At 37.7% G+C, this 14,533-nt stretch overlaps 1 protein-coding gene across 30 annotated transcripts in view; it reads left to right on the top strand.

The window, feature by feature from the left end:
- MAP2 (microtubule associated protein 2) overlaps nucleotides 1-14,289 on the top strand; it is a 223,386-nt gene extending 209,097 nt beyond the window's left edge. For 15 of the 30 annotated variants that reach the window (XM_084892944.1, XM_084892947.1, XM_084892936.1 and 12 more), the window contains 5 exons: nucleotides 1,256-1,596; nucleotides 5,751-5,843; nucleotides 8,006-8,087; nucleotides 10,005-10,117; nucleotides 10,352-14,289. In XM_084892944.1, coding sequence (XP_084749070.1) covers nucleotides 1,256-1,596; nucleotides 5,751-5,843; nucleotides 8,006-8,087; nucleotides 10,005-10,117; nucleotides 10,352-10,567 — 845 coding nt within the window. In that variant the 3' untranslated portion in view covers nucleotides 10,568-14,289. The remainder of the gene's footprint in view (nucleotides 1-1,255; nucleotides 1,597-5,750; nucleotides 5,844-8,005; nucleotides 8,088-10,004; nucleotides 10,118-10,351) is intronic. The other 15 variants (XM_084892945.1, XM_084892963.1, XM_084892941.1 and 12 more) reach the window with 1 other exon arrangement.
- The last annotated feature ends 244 nt before the right edge of the window (nucleotides 14,290-14,533 follow it).

The following is a 14,533-nucleotide window of genomic DNA, read 5'->3' on the forward strand; positions in this document are numbered from 1 at the left end:
TCTTTCTCCCTCTCCCTTCCTCTCTAAAATCAATAAAAAAAAATATTTTAAAAAAATGTAAAGAAATATTAAGAAGCTAAGTATCATATCTGACTTAGAATTTAATATTGTCTGGGTAAATGAGCCTCAATGTCCTCATTTTTAAATTAGAGATAATAAGAGGACCCTCTAACTATTGTCTTTTTTGTGTTTTGTTTTTGTTTGTTTGTTTAGTTGGTTGATTGTTATTTTGATGTTCACAAAAATGCTTTGAAATTTGTAAGGTATACTTTTATTTATATCATAGTTCTTTCAAAAACAAAGTTTGAAATGTCATTCAAAATACATTTTAAAAGATAATATGAGGCAAACATAGTATAAGAAATGGGAGAAAGGAGTCAAATGATAAAATGAGGCTAAAGTCAAGTTGAGGCCCCCCAACAAATTATATCTTGAAATATCCTGAATAATTGACCATGAGAGATTATTGATTTGACTTCAAATTACCAAACTAGTAATGAAGGTAGAGGAGAAAACACAATCAGATACAAGATTTATTGTGAATATAATGTTAAAAACATCCTACTTTTCTAAGGAGATAAATGGGCTTTTTTTTGGTGTTAAGAACTAAGACAACATTGGCTAGAAAGAAAATATATGATATTGTAGACAATGTCTGACATTCCTGAATGGCTTTCAATAAACACATTTGCAATTCACAGTGCTCTTCAATATAAGATGAGTGGATACCACTGAAACATCATTCAGTAGATAATTTTCTACATAGTCCAAAAGTATGTGATTTAGGTCACAGTTTTACATTGAATGTCCACCTGGATTTCAGAATGGACTTGCTGCACAGAACAATGGTCTGCATACTATTTGAGGGAACTTCAGTAAATATGGACCCACATAAGATTAAGGGCAGACTCTTTTTGCAACTAATGGCAGATCCATATGCCTTAATGATTACTCAGGTAAAAAAAAAAAAACAAACATTTTTGACACATTTATAATATAATTACTAGTAAGAAGAACAAATCAGGAAAACTCAAGTTTTATTCTTGCATTGACAGCAATGCATGTTCAAAAAAATGTACCAGGTAATGGTGCTAAAGGAGGAGGCTTACATTTTTTAGCATTGTGATTCATAGATACTCTAAATACCTCAGAAACTTAATGCATTGTAAATTCTAACAATTATGAGAAGAAGGATTCATTGAGGAGAGCTTTTTAACGCTGAGTTTTTGGTTTTGCTCTTTATTTGTTCACATAGGGTCAGAGCCGATTCGCAGAGCAGGCAAAAGTGGCACTTCAACACCCACTACCCCTGGGTCAACCGCCATCACTCCTGGCACCCCTCCAAGCTACTCCTCACGCACCCCAGGTACCCCTGGAACCCCTAGCTATCCCAGGACCCCTCACACGCCAGGAACCCCCAAATCTGCCATCTTGGTCCCCAGTGAGAAGAAAGTTGCCATCATCCGTACTCCTCCAAAGTCTCCTGCCACTCCTAAGCAGCTTCGGCTTATTAACCAACCACTGCCTGACCTGAAGAATGTCAAGTCTAAAATCGGATCAACAGACAACATTAAATACCAGCCCAAAGGGGGGCAGGTAAGAACCATAAGAATGTGTATTTGCTGCCAGGTATAAAATCCCAGTAATTATTATGATGCCTTCCTCATATTATGAGCTAACAGTTCTTAAAAAAAAAAAAAAAAAAAAAAAAAAAAGGAGGTGGAGTTACTGGTTATGACTTATTGCCAAGAGTTTGAAACTTATCTGAGAAAGCTAGCGTATAAAATATAATGAAAATCACCTGACATATTTATTTCTTCTGGTTACTATTGGATAAAAATTATTGTGACCATATAAGAGAAACTTTTATTTGGTTGCCTAACAGATCTTTTCTAAAAATATCTCTATTACCTTATAGATTTTAACTTAAGAGATTAGAATTGCATTTCTGATATAAATTGGCAGCATTCTATTTTAGATCCTGACTGCGAGCTCATCTGAGTATGTTTTAGTGATAATGGGATGAGGACAGATATGTAATACCTTAGGCAACAGAGAAATTAAAAAAAAAAAAAAAAAAAAAAAGAATATTGCACCACAATGTAAAAGCTGAGTTCTTGGTCTCCCTTTTCTATTAAATTTTGTATAACCTAAGATACTGACCTCTTATGTCGAATAGAAGCAACAAAATAATACCTGTTTTTGTATACAGCACCATCTCATTTAAATAGACTATGCCCTAGTTGGTTTGGCTCAGTGGATAGAGCATCAGCCTGAGGACCACAGGGTCTCAGATTTAGTTCCAGTCAAGGACACATACCTTGGTTGCAGGCTCCTCCCCAGCCCGAGCCCTGGTCAGGCACGTGCAGGAAGCAACCAATCAATGTGTTTCTCTCACATCGATGTTTCCCTCTGTCTTTCTCTCTCTCTTCCACTCTGCCTAAAAATCAATGGAAAAATATCCTCGGGTGAGGAATAACAAAAATAAAAATTAAATAGACTATAAGGTCACTTTCAGATCTCATATCTATGGTTTGCCTCAGAATATGATAGCAATTTGTCAACTACGTATACAAGTAGGTCACCAATATTTCCCTATGATACCAAAATCCTTTTTTCCAGTCTCCCACTGTGGCTGGGCTGATTGGGCTGAACCTTGAAAGATGATCTGTTACAGGTTCTACTAGCAAGAGATAATAACAGAATGAAAGCCTGGGGATGAACTTGAAAGTGTAAACACAGTCTGGCCCAAAATGTAAACATATTAAGAGAGGCCTCAAAAATCAGATTTTCACCCTGGCTGGCTGGCTGAAAAATGTTGATGCATTTAATTGGCAATAGGGAGTCGGTGAGAATTTTGAACAAGGCAGAGCATTAGGAAGATGATCCAGTTGATTTCACTTCCACTGTGCAGTACGCAGGAGAAAAAATGGCCTCTCTTTCATTTGTCCCCATTTTGCAATAATAGTGCAAGTAAAACTTTGGATAAAAGAAAATAAGTTAAAATGTGTTATAGAGTTCATTTTGGGTAATGATTATTCAAATATTTTTCTTCCATATCATGAATATAGAAAATTAGTTAATTTGCCAAATAGAAGTTTTTTATTTATATTTTTAGACAGTCTTTAAAATACTAAAATCATTTTCTGTTGACATGCTTTAGGAAAACAAAAGCTCAATGCAAATTCATATCAAAGAAATTTGATTTAGATCTTCCCATAGAACAGAGAGAGTTAAAACTCAACTCTGATTTAAATACACACACACACACACACACACACACACACACACACACAGCTAATTTAGAAGGATAATTCTATTTCATTGCCAAAACTTTATCCTTCACAGCAGCCATCTATTTTTTAATTTTATTTTATGGAAAGGTTTGTGACAAGTGCTGGCATTTTGTGGAATTAACTCTAAGTATTAATTAATGCAAATGATCCTAGAAATCGTTGGCATAAAGTATTTTGTAATTTTTCTAAGGCATAAATGTGAGTCACACAGACAAGGTGGGTACCCAGTGCAGGTTGTCAAGCTAGAGGATAAATCACACTGAGCAAAGGGGTTTTGTTTTGTCTACTTAGCCATCAAGCAAGATGGTGCGTGTCATACTTGGCCTCATTTTAGACAAAAGCAAGAAACCATGTAGCTATTGCATGTATGGAAGTGTGTAAAGAATGTACCATTAATGCATGTCAAAGGCCAGCTTCACATTATAGATTGAGCCAATATAGGTTAAGAAAGTCTACCATTGAAAAGAATCAGCAAGTTGTTTCACTAGAAAATCTGTGACTATCTAGAACACCAGGAAAAAATCAACAGAAGTCGACATTTAAGTTTTAAGATTTTTAAGATTTAAATTATCTCTAATGCAGGCAATGTGTGTGATCCCTTTGGGTTTGAATAACTTGTTTTGGCAATCATAAAAATTGTCAAAAAGTTGATTAAATGTTAGAGTCAGATTCTTGCAGCCAAGTTTAGAATTTCCATTTTTGCAACATGTTAATCAGAGTTAACATTTGGCTTGTGATCACTCTGTACTGAGTGGCTTGATTGGTACTCTAACGATCTCCAATTTAAAATTTGTTAATGCAGTATGAGACCCTGTATATTCCTAAGGATGAGAGAAAAAACTGGCTTAGGTGAATCCTACTTCATTGCCAAATAATTAGATCTTCATGGGTAAAAATTAAAAGTATTATTAGGCATAATAAATAAAAATGATTTCCTTTCTAAAATACATTTTTTTGTGGTTTGAAATGTAATAGTCTTTATTGATTCTAAGGTATGGATATCATAGTTTATATGAAATTCTTAGCTTACAAATACACTTATTTTTAGAAATAGACTGTGTGATATATCCCTTTTTATGAAACTGGAATTTTTATTATGCCCTAGAGTGTGGCCCAATCATCACATCTTATGAATTCAGATTTTGACAAGAGGCCCTTCCCTTGGGCTATCAATGAGAGTTGCCAATGATATTTCCCTATAAGGGACAGCTATGTTGTCAGTGTTAGTTAGGCAGGCACTGCGATTTGAGCTTTGTCTAGTTAAAAATAGTCAGGATTCATGTCCTCTTGAAATTTTTTATCCTTTTTTTGAAAGATCAAGAGATGTAATACTAGATGTAACACAGTGTATATCTAAGAAATTTATCTTTTTTAAAAAAAAATAAGGGGATAAACTGTCCCATAAAACATTGAAAATGTGACTTCTCTTTAGCTATCCAGGGAAGGGAAGAACAGTAGCTTTAGAAATAATAAAATGAACCAACCAAACAACAAAAATAAACCTTTCTTTCTGTGCAGACTTTGCTTATCTGCCCTATGCACCATGCAGAATGCAAAAGGCACATCAAAGAAGTCACAAGAGTTTTACTCTGCACATTAGTATACTATGCCAGAGTAATATCTTCTCAGATCTGGATTTTCTATTGTCTTCAAGACAAAACTGAACTTGCTGAACATAGAAATAAAACACCTAACCTCAAATCTGTTGGACCCACCCGAGGCCTGGACTACATGACCTAATACAAGTCAGCTAACGAAAGTTCTTTGGTTTTCCACCTTCTGCAGGTGGAGAGAATGCTTCCACACCCACCATGCAGGGGCAGTGGCTGTGTGTGAGCAGTTTTCAGAGAGGCATTTCAAAAGGCCACTGAGCCCCGCCTTCAGGGAGGGCACAGACCCTCTTAGGAAACCAGGGGTTCTTCCCCTGAACGAATGAGGACCCTCACCTGTAGCGTTCACTAGACCCTGTGCTAGGTGACCCCATAATGCAATTAAGTGAAGATGACTCATAATGGTGATGCTGACACTGTCAGGGTTAAAGAGAGGCAGGTAGGGCACTGGCATATCCTTCAGGATCCTGGGCTGAACTACACTGAACTATTGGACCTTCCGTAGAGTAAACCTGAGTCTCACTGCTGCCCTCAGTATTGTAAGCCTCCTCCTCCCAGATAGTCCAAGTTTTCATTTTTCTCTTCCTCTAATTGCTTCCATATTATACCTGCCTTCAAATGGGATGCATAGGCTCTGGAGCACTTGGCCCTTGGGAGTGCAGAACGATAGAGGCTTGTTTTTATACGATAGACCTGCTCTTTAGTTCCGGTGTTCCTTTTTCTCTTAAATGATTATGTAGGTGGAAGAGAGTTTGGAGCCTTTTCGGCACTACCCCTTCTGGTTCCCTATACCCAGCATATTAAAAGAAACATGCACAATGAAGTTACCTCCAATTCCTTTTAGGTTAGGATTTTAAACAAGAAGATCGATTTTAGCAAGGTTCAGTCCAGATGTGGTTCCAAGGATAACATCAAACATTCTGCCGGGGGCGGAAATGTAAGTAGAAGCTTCTGATAGAAAGCTGTCCTGATTGCGTGGAGCCATCTGCACAGCCAGCTCCCTGTCTCCTTTCCTGCCTCCTTCCCAACACACTCTGCCTTGTTGCTGTGCCATGTGTCCCCGTGATCTGGGACAGTGGTTCTCAACCTTTCTAATGCCGCTACCCTTTAATACAGTTCCTCATTGTGTGGTGACCCCCAACCATAAAATTATTTTCCTTGCTACTTCACAACTGTATCAATGAATTGTAATGTAAATATCTGTCTTAAGCTCTACAGCAGTGGTTCTCAACCTGTGGGTCATGATCCACAGGTTGAGAACCACTAGCAGGGTCACCTAAGACCATCAGAAAACACGGATATTTACATTACAATTCATTAACAGTATCAAAATAATTTTATGGTTGGGGGTCAGCACAACATGAGGAACTGTATTAAAGGGTCACGGCATTAAAAAGGTTGAGAACCACTGATCTGGTAGCTTCTCAGCCTTGCATTTTTGGTGATGGGTTTCTCATTCTTCTCTTTAAGATCACCAGCAAATTTCTTGCTTTCATTTGAAGAAACAAAACCTTAATGGAGTGCACTATGGTTTTCAGGGGGTTAGAAAACCCACTTCACTGGCCAATTTTGTTTACCGGCCTTTGGCCCAAGCTATTTCCTCATGCCATCTCTGTTTCCTTGCAAAAGTCACCTGGGCACACATTTTTCTGGCTCCATTTAAATTACTCCTGAGGCAAAGACTGATATCGTTTAAAATACCCAGTGTGTGATGTCAGAAGTGTGGGTCATATCTAATTTGAAGTGAAAGGATTCAAGTCCAGGCATACAAGTCTTAATGGCATATTTCCTGTCTCTTAAATTGAGTGGACATAATATCCAGAGAGGAAAGGAAAGATGAATCCATATCTCTCAAACTTAGTTGAGGCAGAATTGAAACAGGCAAACTCAAGCCAGATCCTGTCACCTAAACTTTAGGTTCTGGCCATTCAGGACTCCAGTAATTTAGAGTACAAAAACCAGAACTCTCACCTGTCTAACTTTTGGCTCCTTGCTCCTCAACTGGAAAAAGATGGAGTCGAGCAGTGAAAAGAGAGATGAGCAAGTGACTTCTATCAAGAGTTGTCACCTTATGTTCAAAGTCGATCCACTGAGCATAAAAATTTCCCTGTCCTGGGAAGTCCATGCAAGGTTTGATGGACTTTTCCAAGAGTTCTGGGCTAAGCTTCAGGGTCACTGTATATATGGACATGGCTGCCCTCCGCCCTGTTGGCCTAACTGTAAGTCCCACAACCTGGTACTCCACAGAAACAGTGCCAGTCGGAGTCAACAACTTGAAGTGATCAGAAGGTGGACCCAAAACACCTAAGTAAAAAGGGACAAATTGAGATAACTAACAAACTTAAAATAAGTAGGTGAGCTTCCAACTTCCAGAACAATAATCTTAAATTTTCCTCTAGAGAAGAATCACTTATTCAAACACACAAAGTCCCTGGCCCCCATTTCCACAGCATCCAATTTAGTAATCCCCATAGACTTCCGATGCCAGTGGACAATGAGCCACTCTTGGAGAAGCGCTATTCTAAATATTGGGAGAGGAAATCATTTCATCAAGACACAAAAAGAAAAGAAAATTCTGTTCGTTAATAATCTGGTGCACAAGAAAAATTCCATGTAGCTAAGACATAATGTTTTAGAAAAGCATGTTTACAGCTTTTTTTTTCTTCTTGTAACATAAAGCAACGCTGTTTTTCTTGTATCTCTGAGCGATGTTGGTCACTTTTATGTAAAAAATCACTTTTGAAAAAATAATTTACCTCTTCTCTTGGCTCTTTGCTTATGGAAAGGTTTAACACAATGTGGCTTCGTGCTTGCTTTATTAATCCAGGTGTTTCTGTCCCCTTTGTGGCATGACCTGTTTTCTACTAATACAGTCTTCTGTTTTAGGATTTTCTTCCACTTGGGTCCTTCTTTCCAACCAAACATGTGGGAGTACATGTGGGAGATTATGTTGCCCTGTGTGTGTATGTACTTCAGATTGGGTTCCTGGATATGTTTTAGTGTGTTGTGAGTTTGGACATGTTTCTAGATTTGATGTATGAATTTGGGGGGCTTGTTCATATCTACACCATTTTAAGCATTTTTATGTGATTCACACAGGTACAGATTGTTACTAAGAAGATAGACCTAAGCCATGTGACATCCAAATGTGGCTCTCTGAAGAACATCCGCCACAGGCCAGGTAAGTAAATGCTTTTAGTAGCTGGAGAAATATTATATTGGATTCAACAAGTTGACAGGCAAAGGTTGTGTTGTTGTGAAATACCCGATTGGAAGGACATTTCAATATCCTGACACTTAATTCTTTTATGTAGAGAAACTTAAGTTGGAAATTTGGGCATCTTCATTTAGACAAGTAAACTCAATTACCAAAAATAGGCCATATATCATAGGACAGGTTAAAAATTACAATATACATTTATCTCTATGTACTCAACATGCTTATTGCAGCTCTTTCTAAACATATAGCCTATAAAATGCTTTGGATCACATATTCATACATAATTACATGGACTTAAAGCAGCAATTCCAATGATTTTTCATGAGATTGTTTTTCTGTGTTAAGTGAAATAAGGATTGTGGTTAAGCAAAGCTGAAGTATTTTACCTATCTGTTGAATTTCTCAGATCCTTTAGTAGGTCAATAAGATCTGTAAATTCTCAGCAGAATATAAATGCTTCTCCAACATATTTGGCCATGGACCTCTTGATTTTCTAGAATATGTCATGGGACTAGTGCTCTACAGTAGAGTTTATATTCTTAGTTCCTAAGGATTTTTCCCCTCTTTCAAATGTGACTCTAACATATTTTGAGTTGTTTTTCTGAGTATAACATATTACACGTATTTTTGCTAAATTCCACCTCCATTCATATGTAAATAATGGACAACTATCAAATTTGTAGTTTTCTTGAGAAATTTTGATACAATTTTTATATATCATTTTATTATAGAATAACATGAGGAAGCAGTTGGTTTTAATCACCTATGCTTAGCATCTTAATTAAACCAGGTATTAGAGTGTTCCCATTCATCGTTGTCTCACATGTTATCAGAAACAAGGTGGAAGAACAATTAAGCCCAGCAAGATTGCTGATCAGAAAATTATTAAAAAGATTTATTAGTTGAAAAACAAAGGTAGGATAAGATTTAAAATGGATAAATGCCTTAGAAACATGTCTAGAAATCAGGCTGTGCTTTGGCAAGGGGTATTCATAAAGCAAGTCAGAGAATTAAAATTTCTTATATGGATTCTCTATTAGTAGTTTCAGAACTGCTACCCTGGCTTTAGCTTCTCTGTCATTCATGAGGCAGCAGGGACTTGGCCCCATTCTGCCTGTTTTCACAATTCCCCTGTCTATAACTCAAACTTACAAATACTTAGCTGACTTGGTACTTCCCTGTCAACAGTATGACTGAGGTATTTGGTCACACTGCCTATTATTTTCCAGAATACAAAAGAAAATATTGCATTCTTTAATTCCAGATAGTAAGTATACAATTATTCAAATTCACCTGGGGTCTTGATGCTCAGAAAATTTTTACATAGACAAGGAAATATTCTGTGCAGAGATTTACTGGTATGAAAGACTATTGTCCTGGACTCCCACCTATTCCAAAATCTAGCTCCTCTGTAATAATTGAATCAGATGACTAAATTCATAAAGAAGTGTTAGCACAATGATCCTTGACAACAGCAAGCTTTTCACCAGGTTACCGTGGAATGTGGAATACCTACGGAGAATATGAAGGAAACAGGTCAGCACCTGCAGTCACAGATTATTTATCATACAGATAAGAGAAGCCCCTCTGATATCTTATGTTACAATGGATAGAGGAGAAAGGTATTAATATGTAAAGCGATCCATATCATGGTACAAAAAAGATGTCATTAACTTGGATGACATGTGGGAAATGGGCATGGACTGGAAATTTTAAAGGATTTTTTTTTTTTTTTCACATCTATGGTCAGAGGCTAGTAGAGTTAATTTAGCTTGTGGTTTACAATGGTCTATCTACCATAATCATTTTTGGGAAATAGTCACCGCTAATAGAAGATTTCATTTTAGCAAGGCATTTAAAGCCTCTCTCCTCACACAGGCGGTGGACGTGTGAAGATTGAGAGTGTAAAACTGGATTTCAAAGAAAAGGCCCAAGCTAAAGTCGGTTCACTGGACAATGCTCACCACGTACCCGGAGGTGGTAATGTCAAGGTAAGAAACAAGGTCATGTGTGGTCTCCTTTTTTTTTTTTTTTTTTTTTTCAATTCCTCTGAAATACTCTTCATCACCACGGGTCCCGGATTAAAGACCTGGACACATGGGAAGCAGGGATGGCAGCGCTGAGTAGAAGTGACCTTCCCATTAGCTCTGGGATACAGAAAGAGATCTAGGGGTTAGTTAGTTAGGACGCTTGGATTAACAAGGACCGATGCTTGTCTCCACCAGATTGACAGCCAGAAGCTGAACTTCAGAGAGCATGCGAAGGCCCGCGTGGACCACGGAGCCGAGATCATCACGCAGTCCCCAGGCAGGTCCAGCGTGGCCTCCCCCCGGCGGCTCAGCAACGTCTCCTCCTCGGGAAGCATCAACCTGCTCGAGTCCCCTCAGCTGGCCACCCTGGCCGAGGACGTGACCGCCGCGCTCGCCAAGCAGGGCTTGTGAATCTCTCTCCCTTAGCGTCGGAGTAATACTATTTAGGCATGAGCTCTTGGCAGGCGTGGGCTCCGAGCAGGTGTTATGTTTATTCTTTACAAACCGTACCATAGATATAATCTCATTCCCAAACTCTAGTAACGGTTATAATTTTATATTTAAAAACAGGAATAGCATACGCAGCAATTGCCTTGATTTCCATTTGCAACAGAAGACACTGGCTTTACCTAAGTACGACTGGGCGATTCTTTTTGCTCTGCTCTGTTTTGCATGGAGTATTATTATTTAAAAAAAAAAAAAATTGCATTTTCACCTTTCATGTGCCTGAAGGCTATCCACCACATTCTGAAAGGCCTTGTTAACATCCAAGCTGCTCATCTCACTATGCTATCGCTGGGTGAACCAATAAAAAGCTTCACTTGTAACTTATTGCCGGTTAAAAATAAAAAATCAAGGAGTCTGATGTCAAGGAGGGAAGAGCATGTAAGAAATATGGTTTTTTTTAAGGTGTTGTTTTGTATAAATGGGAAGAAAGATGCAATTAAGTTATTAACATTTGGGACCTGGATAATTATATCAGAGTATAAGTCAATTCCATAAATTATTTAACTGATTAAAAAAAAATAGTTACGAAGCATTTGAGCTGCAGTTAAGGAAGTGGTGCAAACGTGCTCTCTTAAGAATGAGGCACTTACACTAGGACGGACTCGTGTCTGGTTAGAATGTCAGTTATCAGCTAGATTTGTGTCCACACTACCAGTTTCACACCCCCTTTCCATCTGTTTGATACAGTATTATAGATATAAATATATATATATTTCTCTGTGGCCATTTGTGATACTTCCTCATATACTTGAATATTATACTTCCTTATTCACAGTATCTGTGTCTCCTGCACCCTTTGGTGTTGCGGTTTTAGGTATGTGAAAGTAGACGTTAGCAGGGTTCTTTCCCTATTTAAAAAAAAAAATACATTAAAAAAGACAAAAAGTTTTAGCATGATGTTGCTTTCTGTACCAACTCAAAGCTGTAACCCTGTTATAGTGCCAGATACAAGTCTCTCCCGTGATGCTAGAAGATTTTGTTTTTCTTTGTTTTCTGAGTTTGTGGGGGTGAGTCCACTTATACATAAAAGGGTTTACAAATTGTTCATTTAAAATTATGGATTTCAGTTACTTTGAGTCACAGAATAGTTTGGGTTTTATTTCTGTAACCATTCATGAAAGATTTATTAATATTTCTTCTTCCTTTTTTTTTTTTTCCATTTGCTAAAGTTGAAACTAACAGCGGCAGTTTGGGGCTTGTTATCCCCTCTTCCAAATAGGACCTGCTTGTTAAACTATCTGACAGAAGAGATTTGGCTTCCTTCCCCAAAGGAAAGATCCCTTGATCGGAAAGGAAAAATACAGTATTTTGAGAAGCTATAGCTACAAAATACTTGAGATGCAGATATCAAAATCATTTTATTCAAGATTCCAACACTGTTTAAAGGAATACTGTATGACTTAGCATTTCTTATGAGTATATAATATGTTTGACTTTACATACAGTCTAGAAATCACAAATCAATGAATTAATTCCTCTCATAAATCACCCATCTTAGACTTATGAAGAAACAATTCACTAGTCAATGGCCTGACTAAGGCAATGCATTACCAGGCCGGGTGGGTGCATTCAGTATTTTATCTATTCATTTTCTTGCTCAGGACTGGTAGGTTGGATTATGAACAGTTACAGGCAAATGATCTGGTAGGCGTTTGATCTGTTTGAGCCAAACCAACTCATGAATATAAAGAAGGAAATGATGAGTGTGGGTGAGGCAAAAAGGAAGAATAGTAGCATCTAAGAAAGAATTCAAGCGATGCAGTAACAGAGAGAGACAGGTGACATTTTGTGACTCATTGAACATTGGGACCAATGTGACTTCCACAGAAAGAAACTCTAGGAGCAAAAACTCATCCACCCTCCATTCACTCTCCAAGAAAAGGCTTTACGTAGGCAAACATGTCGGAAACTATGTTTGAATCAGTCACTTCATAGAACAGTAAAAAAGATAGAAACTACTGAGGAGGACAATGGATGTGCCTATTTTCTGCCTAATAATTGCTGTGAGGTTTTATTTGACCAATCTGGGCATTTTATCCATCAGCTTCCCTTGACATGCACCAGAAAATAGAAGAAAGAATAGTTGTGTGGAAACATGGTATTTTCTTACATGTTTGATAGTGTTAGGTAGTGATTGAAGTTCGGTAGAAAGAAGTTAACTGGTTAGAACAGTTTTTAACAAGTGAAACAGGTTTGTTTGTTTGTTTGTTTGTTTGTTTCAACTTGGTTTAATTTTTAATAAACATTAAGAATAAATGAACATCTCTCCACATTATAATTCAGTTTCTTAAAAATATGTGTCTAAAATAAAAATTATGTAAAGCATTACGTTCTTAGATTTGGCATTTAAAACACATGTTCATTTCAAACCACAGAAAAATTATGATGAATAAGTGCACTTCCTTGGTATGGAAATGTGATTCTCTACAATGTTAATAACAACAACAATGAAAAACCTGATTCTCTGTACCAGTAGAAGGGAGAAACACAGGATAAATGTCTTCTTATGGGGATAAGTGGTGGAACCCATCCTGCCTTCACCCTCAAAGTTAACGACACAAATAAGCTTCTTGAACACCACTTTTGTGGGGGCATCCATACGCTGATCTAGAAACTACAGCTTCATAGTGCCAGTTCTAGATCTATTCATGCCAGTTTCTCTTGGGCTTCCGCCTTTGAGAACCTGTTACAGGAGACATAAGTAAATCCAGAGCTGCAAAGAGTTAAAAGGCCTGCGTCTCCAATGAACTCACCCTCTCTGGGTCACCTGCAGCCAAGAATTGGGTACCTTGTAACAATGCAGGGAAGACCCGAGGTTACGATGAGTTTCAAAGGCCGTGTTCATTTAGGAACCAACTCTCTCTGGATCCTCCTGCTGAGTTCCAGCAGGGCGATGGGCTGAAATCCCACCCACAAGCAAGACGCCTGTGTAACTCCAACTACTTATGGCTGAAGAAGGTTAAAGAGAGAATTTGCTTACATGGAAGGCTGTACTAATGGTAGCTGGCTTCTTCAGACACTCCTCTAGTGGTACAGCAAGAAATGGGATCATCAACCAAAGTATAACATGTCAGTCGTAGTAAAGAAATAATCTCAATGTGCTTACTTCTGGCGTAGCTATAATTATAGTTTTTCTCATATTGTTCATGCCCCAAAAAGGAGGTAAATAAAATATTCGTGGTCTAAGTAGCCAACATAAATAAATAAAGTAGATTCATGGCTTGGAAAGGCAAATTCTAGGCACTCCTTCCAAGATCGATGTGGTAAATTCAGCATTGATGTTTGTTTTTCTAGGCCTAGGAGTTGTAACCTCTGTGTATAGGTTGAGGCCAAGTCCCTCTGCCAGAAAAAGCTTATATTTAAGCTCAAAAACTATTTCAACTTTAGCAAAAAGAAAAAAAAATCAACAAAAAGTATACTCTGTATGCTGGGATCCCAAGGTTCCAACACTCCGCTACAAATCTGTGGGGGGTTTCTTTCTTCTGATAACTCTAGAGCCTGTTACCATAGAAAGGCATTTCTTCAATGGCTGATTGTAGTTAGTTCATGTTTTTCAATCAAAATTTGCAAATGTATTTGTTGCTGTATAGTGATTGTTTTGCAAAATAAAATTGCTTGTCATCTGATTTATAGTTTCAGATTGTTTCTTCTCTGGGAAAAATTGTGTGTGTGTGTGTGTGTGTGTCCCTTGTTTGTATAGAAATGCAATATATATTGTTCAATCCAAGCAAAGGAACATTGTAAAGAGAAGGCCATAATTATCTGCTAAATTCCTACCATGTCAGATCCTATCACCACTGTATTAGCAAAGGCTGTTGCAAGTGACAGAAACTCAAATTGGCTAAGCATGAAGGCAAACTTATTGACTTA

The sequence above is a fragment of the Pipistrellus hanaki genome (assembly GCF_964339955.1).
Source record: "Pipistrellus hanaki genome assembly, chromosome: 8".
Lineage (NCBI taxonomy): Eukaryota > Metazoa > Chordata > Mammalia > Chiroptera > Vespertilionidae > Pipistrellus > Pipistrellus hanaki.